The 27,448-nt window shown below is 37.2% G+C and overlaps 1 protein-coding gene across 1 annotated transcript in view; it reads left to right on the top strand.

Annotated features, from left to right (window-relative positions):
• The first annotated feature begins 3,365 nt into the window (after window positions 1-3,365).
• Window positions 3,366-27,448, top strand: part of AFG1L (AFG1 like ATPase) — a 197,779-nt gene continuing 173,696 nt past the window's right edge. Inside the window, exons 1-2 of the mRNA XM_019443029.2 lie at window positions 3,366-3,447; window positions 3,576-3,719. Of these exons, the coding sequence (XP_019298574.1) occupies window positions 3,366-3,447; window positions 3,576-3,719 (226 nt within the window). The remainder of the gene's footprint in view (window positions 3,448-3,575; window positions 3,720-27,448) is intronic.

Genomic DNA, 27,448 nt, shown 5'->3' with positions numbered 1-27,448 from the left:
AGTCTGGTTGGTTCAGTTGGTAGAGCATATGACTCTTGATCATGTGGTGGTGAGTTCAAACCCCATGTTGGGTAAGGAGTTTACTTAAAAAAATAAAATCTTTTTTTTTTTAAACGTTTATTTATTTTTGAGAGACAGAGAGAGAAATAACATGAGCAGGGGAGGGGCAGAGAAAGAGGGAGACACAGAATCCGAAGCAGGCTGCAGGCTCTGGGCTGTCAGCACAGAGCCTGACACAGGGCTCGAACCCACAAACGGTGAGATCATGACCTGAGCTGAAGTCAGACGCTTAACTGACTGAGCCACCCAGGCGCCCCTAAACAAAATCTTTAAAATAAAGTAAAACATAAATCTGGCTGCTGTGTGGAGGATGGACTGTAGGGGACAAGAATGGAAGTGAAGAGACCAATTGGAAGGTAACTGCAGCAATCCAGGAGGGAGGTGATGGTGACTTAGACCAATATGGCGGTAGCAATGTTGATGGTGTAAAGTAATGGGATTCTGAACACTTCCTAAGGTGAAGCTACAAATTCATTGTTGGACTGGATGTGGGATGAGAGAGGAAGAGGATAACTCTCTTATGAGTAGCCTTCCAGTTGCCATCTACTGAGATGGAGAGGGCTACAGATAGAATAGTGGAAGTGGGAATCATGTATTAGGGTATCCTCTTCCTTCAAAGGAATTGGTTTTAGAACAACAATAATAACAGTGTTAGATTTATACTGGGATCCTAGCTAGTTCCTGCCAATGGCTTATTATATCTGTTCCTCTACAGTGTGTCTCTGACAGTGGCTAAAAGGCACTTTAAAATGGCAACCTCATGAACTTAGGGATGAAAAATCATAGTGTATTAGAGTTGGAGAAGAACTAAATATTCCAAATCACCCATATTTATTATGGATTATCATCCTTATTTAAATCCTACCTGATTTTTTTTTTTTTGCTTTTAATGAGTTTCATAAATTTGCTTCTTGAAGTATTAAGGTTCAGTAGAACTTTCTTCTATTTATTTAAAAAATTCTCCCTACCTTTTGCAAGCTTAAGAGTACATTCCTTATTTTTATAATTCTTGGATATCATGAATCCATGCTGTCCTAGACTCATTATTTTATATTTTGACTTTATCCTCTTTCAGTTTCTGTTTATAAGTGTATATGATTAACCCTTTATGTATATACATTATCTCATTTAATTCTCACAAAACCTCTGGATGGTAGCTAGGATAGACATTATCTTAATTTTATAGATAAGGAAAACAAAGGGAGAGTTTAATTTAGTGACAAAATCAGAACCCAAATATAATTTATGACTTCTATATAGTATGTTGTCTATTGACTACTTTCTTTCCCATTTCCTTCATTACTTTATTTGTCATCTGGGTACTTTCCGTTTGGTTTTGACCATGAGATTAGATGCCAACACCACTTGGCATTTTCTTTAGGGAGATTTTAAAAATAAGGACAAAATAATGCTTTCTGATTTTCTGATTTCCTTCTATTACTTTTTCTGATAATATTCAATGAATTTCTTTCAGGGTTATTTTTGCTTTTTTATTTGTTTTAGCAATTGCAGGAACTGCAGGAGCACAGGATTGATGTTTTAATAAAATGGTTTATAATGGCTACTTAATTATTCTTCTGGTCATAATGAATTCTCTTGAATACAACAGATGTAATCTAAGTTACCTCATACTGGCACGCAATACTGGCACACAATAAAGTTTATTTGCTATATTTCTGTTCACTTGCACAGCCATGTGAAAATTTCCTGTAGATATTCCCGCCAATTTGGCATTAAACTGTCTACGAGTGCTTATTTCACTTCCAAAATTGTTAAGCTGTTGGAATCTCTAATAAAAAGTAATTTCAGGGGCACCTGGGGGGCTCAGTCCGTTGTGTCCAATTTTGGCCCAGGTCATGATCTCATGGTTCATGGGTTCGAACACAGCGTCTGTGCTAACAGCTCAGAGCCTGGTGCCTTCTTCAGATTCTGTGTTTCCCTCCCTCTCTGCCCCTCCCCTGCTTGTGCTTTCTCTCTCTCTCTCTCTCAAAAATAATTGTTAAAAAAAATTATTAAAACAATTTAAAGTAATTTCATTGACTAAGGCAAGCAACTATTTTTCCAGAGCAAACAAAATGACACACAGATACTCTCTGAAAATCTTGAATGTGATAAATATGTAAATCAAGGAAGAATAGATTTTTTTTCAAAAGATCTTTCACAAAGTGTCACACTCCAAATTAATAGTATTAAATGCAAAAAAGAAATATTCAATATAGCATGGAGGAATAGTTTGTCATGTAAGACAATACAACTTAAGATAGATATCAAATAGTAAGTGAAAATTTATTTTGAAAGATACAATCAAAATAACTTTTCCATAAACAATTTGACAGTAGAGAGTTTCCAAATTATTATTCTATGCTGTGCTCTTTTTCCTGTTTCTTAGGAATCTTCTATTGTGGATGAATTGTTTGATTTCCTGGAACTCTTTCTAGTGTAGTCTTTTTAATTTTCACTCAATCGAAATGTGGCTTTATCCTTCCTGTAATTCATACTTTCTTGCCTGCCTGCCTTGGTTCACTCTATTTCCTGTTCTTGGAAGGTCTTCATCTCTTGATAAAAGTAAAGCTTCCAGAACGCCCTCCTGATTTCCCAGCCAAAGTGCTCTCCTTAAGTGTTCTCCTTTCATTGATTCCATAACATCTGGTAGAATCTTTTGTTGCTTTTTTTCATCCCTGCTGATGGATTGCCAGCCTCTTCTGGACAGGAATTTGTACTCTCAATACACTTATAATAACTCAAATATTTTTTGTTTAATCAAATTAGGGCAATCACTTAAGAGAAATTCCTCTTTGGACACACTATCCCATGGCCACTCCATCCACTCATTGTCCATCTTGGGCCATTGGCTTTCCTATGCCAGTTACACACTCTTTAAAAACATTTGAGTGTATGCCATATTGAAAATAATTTATGCTATTCAAATATAGGAAGAAAAAGTGGAAGGTGCTCATTTCAGGTACTCTGGCAAAGATGAGTCGGACGCTGGAGGCAAAGGAATTGGGGCTACCATTTAAGGAGGTGTGACCAGGTAAACATCAATATTTCATTAAAACATGAGTGCCCACTGGGTCACCTACATCTTATTTAGGTTTCGAAATCTCGGTCAGGTACGCAAACCGAAAAATGCTCAGGGGTGGTGACGTGACCGTACGTCACTACCGCGTTCCACGTTCCAATTCCCTGAAAACGTTTTAGGATCCAGTGCCACGGACGTGGGCTGGTTTTGGGCGCAGGATCGCCCTTCTCCCCAAGCCCGTCCCTCCCCTCGCTCTGCTCCGCCCCCGGCGCTGCCGCATTGCATGCTGGGAGTCGTAGTCTGTCTGGCAGCGCCCGGAAGGACAGAAGGGCACCCGAGTCTAGCCTGTCCTCTTGCTACCGGAGGTCGCGTTCTTCCTCTGCTTTCTTTCGTTCTTTCTTGCGTAGCCTTCTGTGAGCACGGCTTGGTTTGTCTGTGCCACCGTTTCTCTTTTGGGTTTCAATAAAGTTTTCCTCTTCCTCCCTTTGTACAGAGCTCAAGATGGCGGCCTCCTGGTCGCCCTTGGTTACACTGCGCTTAGTGCAGAGCCGGCTGAGAGGGAGATGTGTTGGGTGCGGGGCCTGGGCTGCTGCTCTCGCCCCTCCGGCCACCGCCCCTGGAAACACCTTTTGGAAAGGTCAGTGACTGTGCCATGAGTAGCCCGAGCCGACTGCATATGACCGGGGAAGCCTCGGGTCAGTCACCCTCTTATCTCTCCCAGTTGCCTCCTGGTTTCACCTGTTTCGGAGCTAAGGGTCCCTGGAGAGGAGTTTCAGCCTCTCTTGTCTTTGGCTGGCTGCCCATGAAGGAGCCCTGAGCACTGAGGAAACTGACCCAGAGCAACTTACATTTTTGAGGTCAGAGGTCAACTCAGAGTTCGTTCCCTTCAGGCTTTCAGAGAGTTAACACCTACCTGGTGAGCCCAGGCGTGGGAGTGCCTGGCTTGAATGGATACAAATGTGGGATTGGGGGCTGAGGACCCTTACACCTGCGCCTTACCTACTCTCCTGGCTGGTGACCCTGGCCTGGATCTAAAAGCCAAACCTCGGACTTCTGAGGGCCCTGCTGGCTCTCAGGATTCCGGGAACACAAATGTGCAAGCTTTCTCAGATGGAGTGATCAATTCTTGTTCTTTTCAAGCCACTAGAGGCCTTAGTGGGGGTATATTTTGTTACCAGCCTTGCTCATTCATTCATTCATTCATTCAAATTGTTACGTGTTCAGGAGTGAATGAACATATACTGTGAGTAACCGAGTCCCAGGAATACTGATTTTGCTGCTTATATTCATATACTCTCATGAAACTATGGGCTACTTAAAAACAAGGACTAAGTGTCTTGTTTCTTCAGCACAGTGTTTAGTACCTGATGGGCAAGATATATTTTCTGAATGAGTGAATGAATGATATTCTTATTGTCTCTTCCATCCACATACCATTTTTTTCTCATCTCCAAGCATCCCTTCTTCTGTGTCTTAATAAATTAACTCTCATTGGCTCATTTAGTTAAAACCTTATCAGTCTTTCATTATTACATCAATAGAGTTGAAATTAATACTAGAACTCTGATTAAGTCACCTCAGGGGTTTTTTTGTTTGTTTTTGTTTTTTTTTTTTGCAGTTTCACATAATCTATTTACTACATAATGAAATATTTTGGTAGCATAAAGGTTGGGTCATAATGTAAACTTTATTATTTTTATTTTTGGAATAGGTAATAAAAACAAATGATGCAAGAAAGAATATGGTAAAATGTTAAAACTACTCCACCCCTATCGCTTAGCCACTTAATTTTCCTCCGCAGAGGCAACTTCTAATACTAGTTTCTTATGTATTCTTCCAGAGACATTCTGTGTATGTACAAACATATATGCATATAAACATCTGTATTTAAAAAACAAAATAGAAGTGGTAACATATACACACCCCTCGATACCTTTCTTTTTTTTTCATTTAATATATCTTGGAGATCATTACATATCAATTTAGAACTGCCTGATTTTAAATGGTTGAAATAGAATTCTATGGATGTATCATAATTTATGAAAACTAAGATGTGAGGAACATCATCACAATAACATGCAGTATGCTAAGTGCTTTCTACATATATTATCTCATTTAATTCTCATTCTTCTCATGATCCATTTTGGAGATGATGAATCCAGGGTTGCAGAAGTTATATGGCTAGTTAAGTCAAGTAAAGGCTGTATTTGGTTTTATATCTTACAACAAAGGCTTTGCTATGAACCTGTATTCATATATATTTTTTTTAATTAAATCAAGATTTTGTTGTTTTCAGAATTATCATTTGGAATTTCAAAACTTACTGGTAACCAAAGGGTTAATGGGACTAATTACAGCAGCAAGCTAATAAGCACAGCTGCAACTTTTCCTCCAGACCTTTTCCATTTGCCTTCAAATTTCCCTCCTCCTTTGGAGAGGTGGATTTGAGGCTTGCGCCTTCATCTCCTTGTTTGGCTACCTCTCAAGCAAACCCTTCTCTGTCTGCATACTTGATGTCTTGGTGATTGTCTTTGCTGCAAGTTGGGCAACCAAACCTGGGTTCAGTTACACATTTGGCAAGCTAGCCAAGACTTTTTTGCCCGGCCCTGCGTGGTTTGTTGGCCGCCAGCTGGTGATGGGGGCCTCGTGACAGGTTGAAGCAGCTGCCTAGGTGACAGGTTCCTTGCTCTAGGAACTGTCCCTGGGGTCCCACCTACCTGGGTACCTCTGACCTTTGGTGCCTAATTTTCACTCTTGTGGCAAGGAAATGTTTTTTTGGGTTCAGTTTGGACAGATGTCTCTTGGTGACTACTTTGTGTGTGATGGACAGCATGTGAGTTTATTTCTTTCTCCCTTTGGTTCGGCTCTCAGATTTCTTACTCCCATTTGGTTGCCATCAAATAGTGGGTTTTGGTTCTCTTAGCCTCCTTTCTTGTTTAAAAAAAGGCTGACTAGGAAGCCATTTGGTTCAGTCAGTGAAGCTCTGATCTTTAGGGAGGAGCCAGAAACTAGGGAGCCATTTGGTTCAGTCTGTGAAACCCCAACTTTTGGGGAGGAACTGATGTTCACAGAAGTACTCTGGGCTTCATGTGTTTTTTTGTTGCTGTAGATTTTGGTATTTTTGAATAAAACCAGCCACGTTCTAACTGGAAAATGGAAAGTGACAATTTGATCCCCACATGCAACCTTTTGGACTGTATTCTCCAAAATTGGGCAGTCTTTTTTTGCAACACTGTTGGCCACATCCATTAATTGTAATACCATCTTGCAATTAGATTTGTGTTGTAAAAGGGGGATATTTGAAATTGGGCCCTTAAGATTTTGTTTGCATCGTGTGTGTGTCCATGTATGTTGTAAATTTGAGATATTTTCTCTATCTCCAGATGTTATTGCTGAAATTAATTTGTAAAAGAGCTCTATTTAATTGGTTTAAAGGCTAGCACTTATAAGAATTGGGCATTCTAAAAGAAAGATAGAAACTAACCCAGACGTTTTTTAAATTCACATGATCTTGGAAAATATTTCGTATTAAGGCTAATTCAAGGTTATTGGTTTAATAAAAATGGACATGTCTTTAGAGTTATCAGCATTAAATGTAAAACTTTTATTCTGCCTGTCTTTACTTAAAGTCAAATAAATTAATGTTCTCTCCATTGAGAAAAGAAAAAAAAAACATTAGAACTTTGTCTAATGCCTCAAGAAGTTTTATGAGTATTCTAATAAATATAAATAATTTAAATAAATGTAATTAAGACTACTGGAAATGATAAGGGAGACAACTCTATATCTGAGGAAAGTGAGACTGGTTATTTTTTTTAAAGAGGAATTAAAAAAAATTTTTTTAAGTTTATTTTTGAGAGCAAGGGAGAGCACTTGCATGCAAGTAGGGGAGGGGCAGAGAGGGATACAGAGAATCCCTGCTGTCAGTACAGAGCCCAATGTGGGTCTCAAACTCATGAACCTAGATCAAGAGTCAGATGCTTAACTGACTGAGCCACCCAGGCACCCTATTATTATTACTTTTAAATGGTTATTTAATTTGAGTGAGAGAGGGAGAGGGAGAGAGCACGCATGCAAGCATGCCTTCACTGGGGAGGGGCAGAGAGAAAGGGAGGGTGAGAATCCCAAGCAGGCTCCATGCTCAGCACAGAGTCCAATTGGGGCTCAATCCCATGACCCTGAGATCATGACCTGAACAGATATCAAGAGTCAGACGCTTAACTGACTGAACCACGTATGTGCCCAATAGCAGGTAGTTTTTGATATTTGTTAGTATTTGTAGACAGCCCTATAAGTTGGGTTGAAACTTCCATGCCTTTCAGAGAAGTCCTCATCAGAATTTTTCAAAAACACTTTTAAGCAAAATTATTCCTAGTTTTGGATTCTCACTAACAATCCAGAGCAACAATGGAGTGGCATTTGGGGCAAAAATCACACAAGCAGTGTTGAGTGCCTTGGGCATTCAATGGAAATTCTATGCCTCCTGGAGAAGCCAACAGATTGGAAAATAGGAAAAATGAACTTTGGCAAAAATATGCCAAGAAACCAACTTAACTTGGGAAGAAGCCTTGCCAGCTTCTCTGCTTTGAGTAGAGTGGCCCCTAGAAGTAAGCTTGGTTTAAGCCCCTATGAGGTGTTATGTGGAAGACTCTTTCTATACTCATTTCGTGACTTAGGAATTCCTGATGGGGCTCACGTTAGGGAATACTATCAGCTACATTCGCTATGTAAATTCGCGTCCAGGAGGTTGATGTGCCTTTATACCACCTGAATCCTGGAGACTTGGTGTTATTAAAGACCTGGAAGAACAAGCACCTGAGGACCAGCTCCAGCCACCATAGACAGGACCTTAATGAGATGCTGTTGACTACCCATTTTTCAGGGAAACCAAAGGGAATTAAGCCTTGGATCCATCACACTTGAATAATAAAAATCTACAGGTTCCCTATATCTTGTCAGCAAGAAGAACATCAAAAAGAGTCCTGCTTGGACTGGCAAGCCTTTGATGGACCTGAAACTACTTTTTAGGAGAGCTGGTCTGAAGAAATCAGTAAGTACAACAAGCTAGTTGCTTACAACAAATCTCCCTTGAGACCTAGATAAAATATTGTACAAGAACTAATAACCAAAGTACAAAAATCTTGGTAATGCAGGATGTTGGGTTTCAACCTGGAACCAAGGACTATTTCTAGATGACTGCAGAAAGGTTCTATTCCTCTAACCCTGATCTTCACCCCCATCTCAGCAGGAAGTAACTAATAGAGGTCATTGGCCCAATTCTCTTGAGAATGAGGAATGGTCAAAAGACAGTGGGAATTGAAACCAGTAACCAAAGGGTTAATGGGACTAATTGCAGTTGCAAACTAACAAGCCCAGACCTCTTCCTTTTCCTTTAAATCTCCCTGACTCTCCTTTGGCGAGGTGGATTTGAGACTTGCCTTCCTGTCCTCTTGTTTAGCTGCATCTGGAATAAACCCTTTCCTTGCTACATACTTGGGATCTCAGTGATGGTCTTTGCTGGGCATCAGGGCAGACGAACTTGGGTTCAGTTATAATACTGCCTCTTATACTCAGAATTTAGCCAGTTTTGGGTGTGGAGATTTAATGAAAATACAGGTAAGGGAGAGGTAAATTTAGTTGTAACTACATACACTCCCTTCCTCTCTTTAAATAAAAAGAAAATTTTAAGTTGAAATGTTTTTCTGTATTTAGAGCACAATTTTAAAATTGGTCTTGTATCCCTCAATCTTGGGAGTGGGTGTTATTTACTGTTTACATTTATATTTATCTCCATTTTTTCATCTTTTCAAGTCTACTCTTTACTGCAGTGTAACGTGAGGGAACCATTGGCTTAATGTTAAACAACGGAAGGAAATACATAAAGGAAAGGAATGAGGGGAAAGGAAGAGCATGTTCTTTGTTTTTATGTCTCATCTAAGCTTTCGTGCCAGCCCTGGCTCCAAGATGTTTTGGAAACTGACCTATGAAGACTTGGGGGGTCCTAAAATACTCTTCATCCAAATTGCCTACTTGATTGCTTAACTTAAAATTCCTTAGGAAATACAATATTATGAATTCCATTTTGGGATCTGTGTATTTCCATTTGTTTATTAAAAATTTAAATTGAAATTTGGTATCTTATTGTAATTTAAGTAATATGCTCCATTTTTATTTCACTGCCTGTTTTCTTTTAGGTCTAAGTGTATCTTCATTTAATGTAATGTTTAACATCCAGATAGTTAAGGGGAAACATTTTATTTGAGATTAGAGTGGCCATAGTGTGGGTGAAAAATGCCTCAAATTCAGTTGGAGCCTTGTATTTAGGGTGTGTGTGTTGGGTGAGGGGAAGTGAATGAAATGGGGTCCCAGCCCTTGAATAGCTCATGGTCTTGGAAGGGAGATGAAATTATAATAGCTAACATTTATCAAGCCCTTTCTATGTTCCAGGCCATCACTGGCAGTTTCTTTTTCTCATAATTTAATCTTCACAAAAGCCCTTGTAAAATACTTGTTAACTCTGTTTCATAGATGAATAAACAGGCATGGCTACCCAACTGGGATTTGAACCCAGGTACTTTTTACTCTAGAAGCACAAACTTAACCCTTATCTTCCAGCTCCTTAACATTGGACATTAATAACCCATAATTTCGGTTCATCTTAAGTGTTGTAGGACTACAGAGGGGAAGGCAGCTCTGCTAAGAGAGAGAAGGGGGTTGTAGCACAAGTGTAGAAGTGAGCTGTACATGGCCCTTACTGGTTTATGGGCCCTCAGGGAGAGCAGCTAGAGATGAAGCTGGGAAGGTGGCCTGGCTCTGGTTAAAAGTCCTGTGTAGTGTGTGAAGATGTCTAGGCTCAGTGGGATGCTGATGGAGGTTTCATAAGAAGAAAGGTGATCAGATCAGTTTTAGCATGATTATTCTTATTCCTGCCTGAAAAACAGATCAGGAATGCCTGAGTGGGGAAAATTGGAAGTGCGGTGGTTATTTAGGAGGAAGTTGTGGTTCGGGAGAGAGCTGTTCAGGGCCTGAATTACTGCTGTGGTGAGGTGGAGAGCTGGGCAGCAAGGTGGGGGAAGGGAGGAATTCAGAGGCACTTGCTTGGTAGAATTGCCAGGCTTTGGGGGAGACAAGGAAAGAGAAGGGTTAGGATCAATTCAGATATCCTAGTTTGGGTAATTTGATGGCATCACCATCCATCTAATCAGGGTAATCAAACCAAACAAAAAATAGGGCCAGAGGTATTTTAGGGAGAGATTCCATCTTGGACTTGTTAAATTTGAGGTGGTTATGACATCCTGGGTAAATAAGTTTAATTAGTTCTGGGAAATATGAAGGTCTGAGACTGAGAAAGGAAATACGATATGTCGAGAGCCACGAGAATGTAAGAACTAGCCTGGGAGTATTTGTAGACTGCAAAGGAGAAAATTTTCCTTGAAGGAAAGCTGACACTTTATGAGAAGAACCTGACCTTGTCAGAGAACATTAAGAGAGGTCCTAGGAAAACGAGAAGAGAAGCCAAAGAGGAGAATTTTACTAGGTTTTCTAAAACTGAAAATTGGCATATCTGAAAATTATATTTTATTTAAGCTAGCCTTGGAAATTAAGTTTGTTTCATAAAGGCAAGGTAATATGAGAGTCACGTCTTGTGATTTCTTTTTATTATAGAGTCTTTTTGTATCTCAGTGTTGTATTTTTAGGTGTCTTTATTAAATGATGACTCATATTTACCTTTGGCTCCACAATCTTTTCTTTACTGCATGTATGTATACATGAGATCTCCATTAGGCATTAATATGAGAACAAATGCACCTCAGCCATATGAATTGGTATAATTAATTGGTAGTATATATTAGTGATTAAGAAAATGGGCATTCGACTTTACTACCCAATTAGATGAATACCTTTACGTGAAACTTTGTTTCTTGGATTTTCATTAATATCTATTATTATATTAGAAGAATGTTCATGCCTACTCTTGAGACTGATAACTTTATGATAATGGTTTCTTCCAAATAGTTTTTAAAAAGGATAGCAGAGCCTATTACATAGGCATAGCTGGTGCCCTAGATGTAGTTCTGGGGTGGTAGGAGGGGCAGATGAAACAGGGCGTGTCTAAGAATAGAACTGGTAGAAAGGAATGTAAGAGGTCCAGATATGGGTTATTGAGCTACTCTAGATTAGCACAGCTTTACACCTCAGGAGCTTCATCCTCTTTGTTTAAGAAAATAATATTTAAATGGGGTATAACTATTTTCTTGATTTGTCTTTTTACAAAAAGTACCACAGAAATAATAGGTGTTAAGACTCTGAAACCTGGTAGTTCAGCCTTGGTTGCAGTATAGTGATATATTCCATATATTTGCTGACAAGTGATCTAGCCTCTGCTCGAATATATCTAACACTTGTTTTCCTAGGTCACTCATATTTTTCACTGACCTGTATCTACTATTTGTCCCAATGTCTCTCTTATAAACCTTTTGGATATATCTGTTCTTCCTACTTTGTTATGTCTTCCTTACCTAAGGTCCTTGATTGAGGTCCCCTTTCTGCATCTATTCTGCTGGTAGTACCAGATTCTTTAATCTCCAGAATCTTTTTCATAGGTTTTCTTTCCTGTCCTGCTCATGCTGCCTTATTTCTTTTCTTCATTGAGCCCTTTCTAGGAGTTACTTTTCAACATATTATCTGTTCATATACTTTTTAAAAAAATATTTATTTATTTTGAGAGAGACAGATGGAGCACAAGCTGGGGAGAGGCAGAGAGAGAGAGAGAGACAGACAGAGAGAGAGAGAGAGAGAGAGAGAGAGAGAGAATCCCAAGTAAGCTCTGTGCTGTTAGCATCTATCTATCCATATTCTTCTTTTTTAAAAAAATGTTTGTTTATTTTGAGAGAGAGAGAATGAGAATGAGACGGGGAGAGGCAGACAGAAAGGGAGACAAGGAATCTGAAGCAGGCTCCAGGCTCTGAGCTGTCAGCACAGAACCCAACGCAGGGCTCGAACTCGTGAACTGGGAGATTGTGACCTGAGCCAAAGTCAGATGCTTAACTGACTGAGCCATCCAGTTTATCCATAGTGGATAACCACCCAGGCTATCCATAGAGGGCCATGTATCTATTCATATTCTTTCCTGGATGGCAGTTTTCAACAACTTTTAAAGCCTGAATGTGTATTTCTTTTAGAGTAGTTCCTTCATAACTCCATAATGCAACTATATCTTAAATGTAAACTGTGTAGATTGCATTAAAAAATTCTTATATGTATGTGTGAGTGTATAAAATTTAAAGTAAATGAACATAACATAATAGATGTTATTTTTCTTTATCATTTGAAAGAAAATAGATCCCTTAGATCTCATTATTAAATAGTGTGTGAACAGGGTGAATATTAAGGAGTTACTCAGTATGCTAGGCCATGCCTATAATTACTTCAGAATAGCTTTATTCAGATTTTTAGGCGGTATTTTACTGATTTGTTATCATGAAATTTAAAGTACTATTTTTTTCCTTTTGTAAAGTTATACACTGGCACATTAAGATTAACTAGCTTCTAAAGCAAAAGAATGATAACCAGCAAGCATTTAGTTTTAATTTTCATAATTTTTCTATTTAAATCAAAAGCACCCTTTTAAAGCCCCTAAATCAGCCTTTTATAAATAAAGTAAATCATCTTGTGATGCATTCCTTGATGATGGCTTATGTTGTTTTTCTAAAGAAAGAGTTTAATTAAGATTTGATTTTCTTCTATTCTGCACTTTGTTTATTCATCACTGAATCAAACATAGGTCTTTAATGTCGCTGGTAAGTCTTGACTTTTTGGGTCATTGATGACCGTTGCAGTTTTCAACGAAACAGCCGAATATTTATCTTTCAGGTATGATTTAGAACATAATAAAAGAATAAATGGGCTGCCTATGACCTTAGTATGGACTTCTGTCATTGTAGGGGAAAATTTCTGGTCAGTGGCCACTGTTTACAGTTTTTTAAAATCAACACAAATGTACAAATAACTCATGAATAATTGTGAACACAGTATTTGAATGGATGTTTAATAAATATGCATTAAAAATCTAATTACAGTAATGAAGTTTACAGCTGAAATTTTAATCCAGCCCTTTAGAAATATTAAACGTGCTTTTCCTGATTGTGCATTTTTCTCACAGCAGTTGGGTAAACATTTTAAACTGGAAATCTAAATTTCTTATATAGTTTTGATTTCATTTAACTAAGCATGTGTTCTTTTTTGGCAACAAGCTTCTTCCTCTTTGTGAAGAAGTGAAGCTCCTTTTATTTCATAACTGTTACTTTGAAGAATTTTGATCAGTTCTATCTTAGGACTGATGAACATGCGGGATACCAGATGAATAATAAAATGTGACCTGCAAAACTAGATGGTGATTTTGGTTTCATTTGTTGTATGAAGACAGTCATTTAATTGGTATTTCCATTTTCTCATCTGTAGAATGGGATTAATTATCCTAATTCTACCTTCCTTACAGGTCATTTATGAGGCTCAAATAAGTTACTATGTGAGAAAATAATTTTAAAACTATAAGAACGGTTACATAAATGTGGAGCTATGCTGGGAGTAATTGAAATATTATTAAAATACCAGAGGTGGTAGATTCCAGTCAGTGAACAGAAATGGAATGAATTCAACTCTCTACAGAATTACTGGAATCATTTTAATTTGAGGGGAGGACTCTGTTATAATAACAACGGCAAAGAACCCAGTCTGATTTCAGTGCTTTGAATTCTAGAAAATGAAGCTTTTTTTTTTTAAAGATTGTGGAAGGGGCCTCTGTAGGTAGCCAGGGATAGTTTTTGTTCTCCTGGACTTAACTACCTTTTCTCTGGATACTCTGAATACCTAAAGGTTCTTTGTCATGATGTTTCAAAGAAACCTGTTGAAGTTTGATTTATAGTATGAAGGTAAAATCTCTTCATTTAGTAAGAAATTGATACTGTTTTCAAAAGTAACTCAACTAGTTGCAAATTATTTTCTGTGAAGAAGGTATAAAGATAATATTTTATAGAATCATAGAATATTAGAGCTGAAGAAGTCCTCTGGGTCATGTAGTCGAAGGATGTTAGATAGGCGTGTAGTTTCTGCCTTAACTGTTTCTTTCATTTTTGGAGAGCCCTACATGTTAGAAAATTCTTTTTTTTTTAATTTTATTTATTTATTTTGAGTAATCTCTACACCTGACATGGGGCTTGAACTCACAACCGTGAGATCAAGAGTCGCATGCTCTTCTGACTGAGCAGCCAGGTGCCCATAGAAAATTCTTTAAGTAGACTGAAATTTGAGATTTTCTTTACCTTCTCTCCATTCATCTTGAATCTTTCCCCAAGCACAACCTATACAACTCTAGTCCTGATTGCATATATGACAGTTCTTTAAGCATATCAAGACTGATAATATCGTTACCTTATTTACTCATTTTTTCATTCATTCATCAGATTATTGGGTGCTTCTTTGTCTTGATTCCATTTGACAACTTTTCAAACATTAAAGACTTAGATTTCTTCCGTTCATTCATTTATTCCCCAAATATTTCTTGATGCCATCTATATGCTAGACCTAGGGTGCTTGGATCTTATTACTGTCTCTTCTCAATGTCAGCCGTCCCTTGTCCTATTGGTCAACTCTTATGAAATGGTTTCTAGATCCCTGGAACAATTTCCCTTCTTGAGATTACAGTCTACTTTCTGAATGTCACTCTATAAATATGGCCCCTGTATCTCAATATATTCCTTCAGATATGTCTGGCTAGAGTACTGTTGTAGGTTACCTTTCCTGTGTCCTGTTACATTCTGTCTCACCTTAAGATTCCTAGGGCTGTTAAGACTGATCTCTCCAATTCATATTTGATTACTTTTTTCTTTTTAAAAAATAAATGATATTTAATTACAAAACATAGTATATGTGCATAGTAGAAAATACAGAAAAAACAACCATTAAGTATACTTAAAAATTAAGTTATTGAGATATAATATTCAGAAAAGTACACAAATAATAAGTGTAAAGCCTATTGAATTTTCATAAAGAGACTAGATCTGAAATAGAAATCTAAATCAAGAAATAGAACATTTATAGAGCCCTAGGCAACTGTTGTAGACCCTCTAAGTCCCTAGCCCTTGACTTGTAATGGTAATCAACATCTTGATATATATATTACTATTGATTTATTTTGCCTGTTTTTGAATTTTATATAAGTAGAATCACAATTCTGGCTTATTTCACTTAAAATTATGTTTGTGAGGTTCTTTGATCTTTTTTACACATAGCAACTGTTAATTCATTTGCTGAATATAACAAGATATTGTATGATTATGTCACAATTTTCTTAAAGGTCTTCTATTTTTTTAATTGCAGTATAATTGACATACAATGTTATGGTAGTTTCAGGTATACACTATAGTGATTAGACAACTCTATATGTTATGCTATGTTCACCAAAAGTGTAGCTACTATGTGTTACCATACAATGCTATTACAATACCATTGATTATATTCCCTGTTTCTTTCATCTTCATGACTTATATGATCTATAACTGGAAGCCTGTACCTCCCAATCCCCTTCACTCCTTTTGCTCGTCCCCCACCTCCCTGTCCTTTGGAAACCACCAGTTCTGTGTTTATGGGTCTGTTTCTGGTTTTTTTTGCTTGTTCATTTGTTTTTTGGATTCCACACATAAGTGAAATCATATGGTATTTGTATTTCTCTGCCTGGCTTGTTTCACTTAGCGTAATACTCTCAAGGCCCATCTATGTTGTTGCAAATGGTAAGATCTCATTCATTTTTATAGCTGAGTAATATTCCATTGTGTGTGTGTGTGTGTGTGTGTGCACGTGCGTGCATATATATTATATACACCATATCTTTTTTATCCATTCATCTATTGACGGACTCTTAGGTTGCTCCATATCTTGGCTATTGTAAATAATGCTTCAATAAACTAGGGATGCATATATTTTCTCAAATTAGTGTTTTTGGTTTTTTTTGGATAAACACCCACTAATGGAATTAACTGGATCAATATGCATTTCTATTTAAAAAAAATTTTTTTTAATCTTTATTTATTTTTGAGAGAAAGAGAGACAGAGAGAGACAGAGCTCGAGCAGGGGAGGGACAGAGAAAGAGACGGAGACACAGAATCCAAAGCAGGCTCCAGGCTCTGAGCTGTCAGCAAAGAGCCCAACACGGGGCTTAAACTCATGAACTGTGAGATCATGACCTGAGCTGAAGTCAGACACTTAACTGATTGAGCCACCCAGGCGCCCCTATACATTTCTATTTTTAATCTTTTGAATAACCTCCATACTGCTTCCCACAGTGGTGTACCAATTTATATTCCCACCAACAGTGCATGAGGGTTCCCTTTTCTTCAGATCTTCACCAACACTTGTTATTTCCTGTCATTTTGATACTTGCCATTCTAACTGATGTGAGAATTCTACCACAATTTTTAAATCCATTCTATAGTTTTAGATATTGGGGTTTCCAGTTTTTGGCTACTACTGTTCATAGTACTGCTGTGAATGTTTGTACAAAGTTTTTGGTGTACATATGTAAGCTTTCTGTTGAGCAGATACTTGAGAATTGCTGAATCATACAATACATGATCATCTTTAGCAGATAAGGCCAGTTTTCCAAAAGTATTATATCAATATGTATTTCTACTAGCAGTGTATGAGATTTCAGCTGCCACACATCCTCATCAATACTTGGTATTCTTTTTAATTGTAGTCATTCTACTAAATGTGTGGTGATACCTCATTGTGGTTTTATTTTGCTTTTCCCTGATGACTGTTGAGGTTGAGCACCTTTTTTACATATTTATTGGATACTTGGATTACAGTCTTTTGTTTAGCTTTTCAGGTTTTGTGCCCATTTTCCTAATGCATTTTTTGGTCTCTCTCTCTTTTTTTTTAAATGTTTGTTTATTTTGAGAGAGAGAGATAGAGTGAGCAGGGAAGGAGCAGAGAGAAAAGGAGATAGAGAAAATGTTTGTTTATTTTGAGAGAGAGAGATAGAGTGAGCAGGGAAGGAGCAGAGAGAAAAGGAGATAGAGAATCCCAAGCAGGTTCTGCCCTGTCAGCACAGAACTGATGCAGGGCCTGAACCCATAGACTGTGAGATCACGACCTCAGCCAAACCAAGAGCCAGACACTCAACTGACTGAGCCACCCAGGTACCTCAAGGTCTCTTTCTTAATAATTGTAATTCATTATATATTCTGGATATGAGTCCTTTGTCAGATGTGTAAATTGTAAATATTTTCTCCCAGTCTGTGGCTTGCATTTTAGTTTTTTTCATGGAGTCTTTTCATGGACAGAAGTTCTTAGTTGTAATGCCCATTTATTAGCCTTTTTTTGTGATCCTATTTAAGAAATCTTTCCTTAGCTTAAGGTCATGAAGGTATTCTGATATCTTTTAGAAGTTTTATTGTTTTACTTTTCACACTTAGATCTATGATCCATCTGGAATTTTTATGATGTTAAATTGGGGTCAAGATTTTTTTTTTTTTTAATGTGGATATTCATTGACCTGGGAACATTTTTTGAGTAGAGAATCTCTTTGCCAGGCTACTGCGGCATTACCTTTGACATAAATCCAGTGACCATATATATATGTGTGAGTTTCTGTTTTGTTCTGTTGGTCTATTTTTGTGCCAGTACCACAGTGCCCTAATTATTTAGCTTTGTCATCTTGGTATCTGTCTGTATGAGTCCTCTAAATTCACTCTTTTTCAAGATTGACTAGACCTAAATGAGCTGTCTGGTACCATAGCCACTAGGCACACATGGACATTGAGTACTTGAAATGTGGCTGGGGAACTAAATTTTAAATTTAATTTAATTTAATTTTAGTTAAATACAGATTTTAAAAAGGATACTTGATTCAGCTATTGGAAGACATTTTTAAAAAAGATTTTATCTTTAGAGCAGTTTTAGGTTCACAGTAAAATTGAGCATGAGGTACAGAGATTTCCCATACTTCTTAAAAAAAATTTTTTTTTGATGTTTATTATTGAGAGACAGAGACAGAGCATGAGCAGGGGAGGGGCAGAGGGAGACAAAGAATCTTAAGCAGGTTCCAGGCTCTGAGCTCACAAACCACAAGATCATGACCTGAGCTGAAGTCGAATGCTTAACCGACTTAGCCACCCAGGCACCCCGAGATTTCCCATACCTCTTGCCCTCACACTTACATAGCTTTTCTCAGTAACATTAAGTAATCTTGGAACAACTTAGGAAGGTGAATCTACTTTCTCAACTGTAGATTTTGTGAAGTCTAAGTACAGATTAAATATTTCCAGTGAAAATTTAGCATCCAAATTGAGACATGTTCTAAGTGTAAATTACATACTTAATTTGAAGACATGAAAAAAATAATTAAAAAATTAAAAAAAAATTAATGATTATTTTGAGAGAGTGGGAGAGAGATAGCATGAGCAGGGGAGGGACAGAGAGAGAAGGGGACGGAGGATCTGAAGTCGGCTCCATGCTGACAGCAGAGAGCTGGATGTAGGGCTCAAACCCGTGACCCACAAGATCACAACTTGAGTTAAAGTTGTGATGCTCACCTGCCTGAGCCACTCAGTCATCCCTAAATTTTTTTTTTTAATTTTTATTTTTGAGAGAGAGAGAGAGCTTGAGCAGGGGAGGGTGGAGAGAGAGAGGGAGACACAGAATCTGAAGCAGGCTCTAGGCTCTGAGCTGTCAGCACAGAGCCCAACGTGAGGCTCAAACTCAGGAACCTGAGATCATGACCTGAGCCGAAGTCAGATGCTTAATCGACTGAGCCACCCAGGAGCCCCTGAAAAAAATAAATTTAAAAGTAAAAATCTGAGTACATGTTGATTACTGTTCTTGATGTTAAGAACTGTGAAGGAGCTGAGATTTTATCCTGCTTGCAGGAAACATGTTAACTTGTCAGGATTTCTTGAATGTTGGCAGAAGACATGAAACTCCTGGGTCAGAGACAAAGAATTTAATTACTCATGGCCCAGCAGGCGATGTGCGTCCTGTATGCCTCCATTCCCCTTGCCCCTCAAGCTCCATGGGGGGTGGTGCAGAGGTTGATCCAGGTGGATGCTGACCTACTCAGTGGTTTTGTTTCACAATTGAAGAACCCTGAACTTAGGAAATCCTATCTTTTATAAGGGAGGTGCAAGGAAATTTTGGCTTTTGACCTGGGAGAGACCTTATTATACAACAAATATTGTTGGAAAGACTAGAACAAAAGCTGTCTGTTTCTTTACTCACAGGTGTGCAGAAATGTAAAAGATCTATGAAAAATTGTCTTTTAGCAGTTGAAATAATATTTTGGTTATATTGGATTAAATAAAATGTGTGATCGAGATTAACTTCACCTCTTTTAAAAAATGTTTATAACATTTAGGTTATAATGTTATAACCTAATATAACTATAACCAAGTATCCAATAATTATAATACATAATCATGTAGCTCTTAGGGGTGCCTGGGTGGCTCAGTCGGTTAAGCATCTGACTTTGGCTCAGGTCATGATCTTGCAGCTAGTGAGTTCGAGCCCCCAGTGGGCTTTGTGCTGACAGCTCAGAGCCTGGAGCCTGCTTCAGATTCTGTCTCCCTTGCTCTCTGCCCCTCCCCCACTCATGCTCTGTCTCTCCCTTGCTCAAAAGTAAATAAACATAAAAAAAAAATTAAAAATGTAGCTCATAGTGAAATTTAAATTATATATGTTCACATTGTATTTCTTTTGTACAGCACTGCTTTAGGCCATTCTAGGTCCTTTGCATTTCTATATAAATTTCAGAATCAGTTTAGAAATTTCCTCAAAACAAAAAGTGGGGATTTTTAAAAAAGTGAAGTAAAATTTACCTAGAGTGAAATGCATAGATCTTAAATGTATTATTCAATGAGTTTTAGTAAATGTATTCACTGTTACTTGCACTCAATGAAGATACAGAATGGGGGTTGACAAACTTTTCCTGTAAAGGACCAGATAGTAAATATTTTATGCTTTGTGGGCCATAGGGTTTCTGCCACATTTTTTCTTGCCTTTTTTTGTGTAAAAGCAGCTGTAGATCATATAAATGAACATGGCTGTGTTCCAGTAAAACTTTATTTACAAAAACAGGCAGTGAGCTGGATTTGGCCCAAGGTCTAGAGCTTGCTGACTTCTAATAAAGAACATTTCCATCACCCTAGAAAGTTCATTCTGCCCCTTTTACTCATTTTTTATATCCTATAGGTTGATCACTGTTCTGATTTCTATTACCATAGATTAATTTTTCTATCACAATGATTTTATCTGTTCTTGAAGTTCATGAATGCAATTATATAGTATACACTCTTTTGTGTCTGGTTTCTTTCACTTTACATAATTTTTCAGATTAACTCCTATGATTTCATGTTTTAGCAGTTTTATTGCTGAGTAGTATTCTGTTATATGAATATACCCCAATTTGTTTATCCATTCTCCTTTCAATGGACATTTGAGTTATTTCTAGCTGGTATAATCTTATATTGGTTATTTTGGATATGTTTTCATTTCTCTTGGGTGTATACCTAGGAATGGCATTTCTGGTTCATATAGTGAGTATAGTTTATAAGAAACTGCCAAACTATTGTCTAAAGTGATTTTACTATTTTATACTCTGAAATAAGTGTGATTGTTCTGGTTGTTATATATCTTTATCAATATTTGGGGTTGTCAAGGTTTTACATTTTAACTATTCTAGTGAATGGAAATGGTATCCTATTGTGGTTTATAAAGTTGCATCTACTGGGGCAATTGGCTGGCTCAGCTGGTAGAGCATGTGACTCTAGATATTGGGGTTGTGAGTTTGAGCCCCACATTGGGTATAGAGATAATAAAAAAACAAATAAACTAAAAAAAAAAGTAAATTTTCGTGTACCTAATGACTAACATGTTGAGCAATTTTTCATGTGCTTATCACCATTCATGTATCTTGTCAAGTATCTTTTGATACTCTTCTGTCCCTTTTAAAATTGGGTTGTTGGTCTTATTGGGAGATGTTCTTTAAATATACTGGAAACAGGTGGGGTTTTTTTGTTGTTGTTGTTTTTTGTCATATGTATGTATTGGGAATATTCCTGCAGGAATTTTTCTTTAAGATTTTTTTTTTTTTTTTTTTTTTTTTAAGTAATCTGTACACCCAACATGGGGCTTGAACTCACAACCTGGAGATCGAGAATCATATGCTTTACTGACTGAGCCAGCCAGGTGCCCCTGGAATTTTTTTAATTAAAAATTGAGATGCAATTCATATTCCATAAAATTCACCTGTTAAAGTGTACAATTCAGTGGTATTTAGTATATTCACAAAATTGTGGAGACATTACCACTATCTAATTCTGTAACATTTTTACCACCCCCAAAAAGAAACCCAATACTCATTAGCACTCACTACCTATTTCCCTCCTCCACTGCCCCCACCCCTTGGCAACCACTAATTTACTTTTTGTCTCTATGGATTTGTCTGTTGACATTTCATATAAATGGAATCCTACAATACGTGGTCTTTTGTGTTGGCTTCTTTACTTAACATAATGTTTTTGAGGTTTATTCAAGTTGTAGTATATATCAGTGCTTTATTCCTTTTTCTTAGTTTTTTAATTTTTTAAATTTTTTAAATTTTTTATTTTTAAGTAATCTCTACATGAAATGGGGGGCTCTAACTCATGACCCTGAGATCAAGAGTGGAATGTTCTACCAACTAAGCCAGCCAGGTGCCCCATCATTCCTTATTATGGCTGAATAATATTTCATGGTATGGATGGATATACCTTAGTTTGTTCATCAGTTGATGGACTTTTGGCTTGTCTCCACTTTTTGGTTAATATGAATAATGCTGCTACAAACATTTCTGTATACATTTTTCGTGTGGACATGTGTTTTCATTTCATGTGAAATGAGTCATGTGTAAACTCTGTTTAAGTTTTTGAGGAATTGTTACTATTTTCCAAAATATCTGCACTATTTTACATACCCATTAGCAATATATGAGGGTTCTAATTTCTCCATACCCTCTTCAACATTTATTATTGTCGTTTTGATCTTCACTCACCTAGTGGGTGTGAAGTGGTATCATATTGTGGCTTTGATTTGCATTTCCTGATCGACTACTCATATTGAACATCTTTTCATGTATTTATTGACTATTCGCATATCTTTGGAGAAATGTCTATTCAAATCCTTTGCTATTTAAAAAATTGGGTTATAAAATTGGGTTGTAAGAATTATATATTCTGGAGCCAAGTTCTCTAGCAGATATGTGATTTGCAACTATTTTCCTCATTCTGTGGGTTGGATTTTAACTTTCTTGATAATGTTTCTTGTATAAAAGTTTTAATTTTGATGAAGTTCATTTTTTTTTTTCCTTTGGTTGCTTTTGGTGTCATATCTAGGAATCATTGCCTAATCCAAGGTCATGAAGATTTACAATTATGTTTTCTTCTAAGCATTTTATAGTTCTTTACATTTAGGTTTTTGATCCATTCTTACTGGGATTTAGTTGGGATTCAGGAAGTCTGAGTTTCACAGGTTGAGTGTGATGTCCAGACAGGATTGGTCTTAGTAATAAGTCCACACCTATTAGGAGAATAGATCAAAGATTGACAGACTTTTTCTGTAAAGGACCAGATGACAAGTATTTTTGCAGGCCATATGTTCTTTATTGCAACTACTCAACTCTGATATTGTAGTGTGAAAACAGTCATAGACAATACAGAAACTAGTAGGCATGGCTGAATTTGGCCTGTAGGCCATAGTTTGCAGATCTTTGTACTAGGTAAATATTCATGTGTAGTTTCTTTGAATTTAATATTTACATTTTAAAACCACCTGGAATTTATTTGGTGTGTAGTATGAAGGGATAATCTAATTTCTTCTGTTGTCTCCCAGTTGTCCAAATATCACTTGTTGAAGAGTCTGTTGCTTCCCTTGCTTTATTTATTCAACAAGTATTTATTGTGTGTCTATCGTATGCCAGGCATTGTAGGTGCTAGGTATATAGCGAATTGAACAGACAGCCTACCTGCTTGTAGTTTGCAGTCTAGTTAAGAGGGATAGACAAGATGGATAACAAAAATATAAGTTAGGTGATAAAAGAACAGTGATAAGATTTGGTATGCTTCCTTCTTTTATTATATATTATGCCATAAAGACTTTTTTGTAAAAGTATCTATTCTATTCATTGATCTTTTGATCATAGTGTTTTACATTTATTTTCACATCTGGTAGGCAAGAACCCCTGTATTAATTTTCACGGTTTTCTAAGGATTTTGGTGGAACTGTATTTAACCTATAAATTGTGAAGAATTGGCGATGTTGGTAAAGTTGTGTTTCTAATATTAGGTCTGTTTTTCCAAATTTTCATTTAGGCCTTTGAGAAAGATTTTTTTAATATAAATCTTACAAATTGATGATATTGTTCATGTTTATTCTAGACTTTTTATTGTAACGGTAAGTATTATCCTTTTTTTTCTCTTGTATTTTCCAACTGGTTATTGCTAGCTCGTTAGAATGATGAAACCATTAAAATATTTTTCCAGTATCCTCCTTTTTTGCTTAAGAGGGGCATAATCAAACTACTGCATTCTTTAAAACTCCTAAACAGGCTTCCTATTGTTTTCAAGGTTAAATTCAACCTGCCTGTCATTGCAAGGCCCTGTGGCACCTGGTTCCTTTATAATTCTCCAGTAGCTCATCTCTTGCCCCATTCTGCTTTCCACTTTACATCTCAGCCGTATTGAACTTGTTTCATTTTCTTTAGTGTGTGCCATACTCTTATGTTTCAAAGCCTCCTCAGGCTAATGCATCTCATTCCCTTCCTTCCTAACCTGGCTAACTCCTGTTCATCCTTTTGCTCTCAATTGAAACATCATTTCCTCTGAGTACCCTTAACTCCCTAAGCTAGATTACTAGTTTTGGCTGTGATCTCCTAGCATTCTTCTCTTCCCTTTATGTACTATACTGTGTTAGAGTTGTTCATCCACTTGTTTGTATCTCTCCCAGGGCACTGCCAGTATTTTGAGTGCAGTTACTGTGTCTTTCCAGCTCACCACTGATTATATAAGAAGTTTTTAGCAGAGAGCTTTGCACTCTGTAGATGCTTTATAAATATTTGTTTATTTGCTGCTGACTGAATTCTTCTATTTAATAGGTTTTCAACTGGTTCTTTTCAGTATAATAAAGTTTTTGAACTTAAATTCATCTTAGTTAAATTTTATGTTGGTATTTTCATCCAGTTTTGTAGCACATTAACATCACCTTGAATCAGGATTGTGATCATTGATGTGTCTTCCAACTTTGTGTCCTCTTCCTATTTGAGGGCTAGGTCATTATGTCTTTATTTAGTGCCAAATGTATTAATATTTTGTTATCAAAGCTCAAAAAGGTATGTATATATAAACCTGGTTTGTCAAAATTCTTAAAAGCCAACTGTGTGAAATATAAGGGCTTTTAGATTCATAGGGAAAGGAATTTCTTTCCTGTAACACTTCATTTTGGGACTTTTAATAGAAAAATCTGCTGCTGGTACATTTTGGAAGTGCCATTTACTAGAAGAGACAGGTTGACCCTAGAGTGTAGGCAGGACAGAGCTCTGACAGGGCCCGAGGAGGATGGAGATCCAGGAGGAATGGGTTGGTGTTTGCTCCAGGAGGCTTGAGGACTTCAAATTAGAGGGCCTGAGAGAGGTTTGTGTTTTGATTTTCTGTTGCCTGGCTACGACAAGTGGGAGCACAGCCTTCACTTATCCATAGTATTATGGTTGTTTTAATGAGCGTGACATCCTGGTGGTTTGGGTCACTTAGCTTCAGATCCTGGCTTGGCCATTCACTCAAGTTTTCTAACCTTTTAAGTTATTTTAGTTTCTTTATTTGTAAGGAATAATAATAGCTACCTCATCTTTTTTGAGAGAAGATAATGTATAGAATAGTGCTGCCTGTGTGCTAAATATATAGTAGGCACTTAATAGTGTTAGTTTTCTTTACCTTTCAGAATTTTGTCATTCATGAATTTTCAAATGAATCTAAGTTTCACAAAGAAAACTTGAAGCTGTTAAAATCAACATAAGCATATAGCTTTCCTGAGTTATATAAATACCTCTGGTAGTCTGTTGATTTTGTATAACTTCTTTGATTATTCTGCAGTAAACATACATAATGCCTTGAAGTGGTCAGATTCATCACATTGTATTAAGTATTTCTAGATTTATAATTTTTAGGAATGAATAATGCCAAAAAATTGTTACCTTGGAGACTCTTTATATTTGTACGGTCATGTGTCATCTTGCATATCTTCAATTCTTTGTTTTAATCATAGGATATTTTTGAGCTTAGAAATCTTTATAGAAGATTTTTGAGCTGAACCCTGCTTTACTGACAAGATATATGTAAAATTTCTGGCCATTAAACCACATCTTTACTGATTTTGAGTATAAAGTTAGAGATAGATTCTCAAAAAATATTTAACTTCAAGTATTAAAAAAAAACTTCAGGATGAAGCAGACTTTTAACATGACATTTTTTAAAATTTTAAATATTTATTTATTTATTTTTAAATTTTTACATGTTTATTTATCTTTGAGAGAGAGAGACAGAGCACAAGTGGGGGAGGGACAGAGAAAGAGGGAGACACAGAATCCGAAGCAGGCCCCAGATTCTGAGCTTTCGGCACAGAGCCCAACGTGAGGCTTGGAACCATGAATTGTGAGATCATGACCTGAGCTGAAGTTGGACGCTTCACTGACTGAGCCACCCAGGCACCCCTTTGATTTTTATTTTTTAAGTAATCTCTCCACCCAAGTGAGACTTGAACCCATGATGCTGAGATCAAGTGTCACATGCTCCATGACTGAACCAGCCGGGTGCCCCTAAAATAACATTTCTTTTTTTTTTTTTTAATTTTTTTTTTTACATTTATTTATTTTTGAGAGAGATAGAGCACGAGTGGGGGAGGGGCAGAGAGAGGGAGACACAGAATCCAAAGCAGGCTCCAGGCTCTGAGCTGTCAGCACAGAGCCAGACGTGGGGCTTGAACCCACAAGCTGTGAGATCATGACCTGAGCCAAAGTTGGATGGTTAACTGACTGAGCCACCCAGTTGCCCCTAAAATAACATTTCTTAAAGGAAAAGTGCTTACCTTCTGCTGAAACAGTCGAGTCCACCATTTTCTAAAGTATCTAAACAATATCTTCAAGATATTCTCAACTATCTACCTATGTGTAGAATTAGAAATCCACTCCAATTTAAAGCACCAAAGAATACAAAGGCCATGTATCCCCTATGCTATTATCACTCCAGCTCTATGGAAACAGTGTCAGTACAATTAAGGTTTATAACCTATGTATTAATCAGGGTTTTCTAGAGAAACAGAGCAAATAGAATATATGTACACACACACACATTTAGAAAGAGATTTATTGTAATGAATTGGCTCATACAATTATGGAGGCTGACAAGTGCCAAGATCTATAGTCAGCACGTCGGAAACCCAGAAACCCAGGCGAGTTGGTGGTGTAATTCCAGTCCAAGTCTGAAGGAAGGCCTGTGAACCAGGAGAGCAGATAGTGTAGTTTTATTCTTTCAAGACCAGCAGGCTTAATGCCCAGGAAAAGCCCATATTTCAGTCCAAAGCTCATATTTCAGGAGTCCAAAGACAGGAGAAAACTGATGTCCCAGCTTAAAGGCAGGCAGGAATTCTCTCTGACTCAGGGAGGGTCAGCCTTTTTGTTTTATTTAGGCCTTCAGCTGATTGGATGAGGCCCATCCACATTAGGGAGAGCAATTTGCCTTAGTCTACTGATTCAAATGTTCATCTCATCCGGAAGTACCCTCCCAGACACATCCAGAATAACGTTTGACCAAATGTGTGGACATCTCATGGTTCAGTCAACTTGACACATAAAATTAACTATCACAACATATATCAAGACTATGGTTGTCCTCCTCCATGTATCAACATTTTCCCTCATGTTCTTAACATGTTTGCAGCAGTCCAGGATTCCCCATTTGACAGAGAAAAGTACAAAAGGCAGGAAAGAATGAGTTCTTGTTCTGGTCTCCTTTTAAAGAGCTTTGGAGAACTTGTTGGGATGAGCACTGGGTGTTGTATGTAAACGATGAATCATGTGTATCTACTCCCGAAACCAAGAGCACACTGTATACACTCTATGTTAGCTAACTTGACAGTAAGTTATATTTAAAAAAAAAAAAAAAAAGAGCATTGGAGGAAACTTTGGCATAAACTGACTTCCCCTTAGGCATCAGTCCTCATTGGCTAGGATGGTGATCACATGCCCAATCTCCCCAATCCACCATCCGTGGTTGAGAGTCGATTCCAGA

This window comes from Panthera pardus, unplaced genomic scaffold, assembly GCF_024362965.1.
Source record: "Panthera pardus isolate Hobbes unplaced genomic scaffold, ASM2436296v1 HiC_scaffold_17, whole genome shotgun sequence".
Classification (NCBI taxonomy): Eukaryota; Metazoa; Chordata; class Mammalia; order Carnivora; family Felidae; genus Panthera; species Panthera pardus.
The sequence above is the reverse complement of the archived record's forward strand: the minus strand, read 5'-3'. Positions and strand labels throughout refer to the sequence as shown.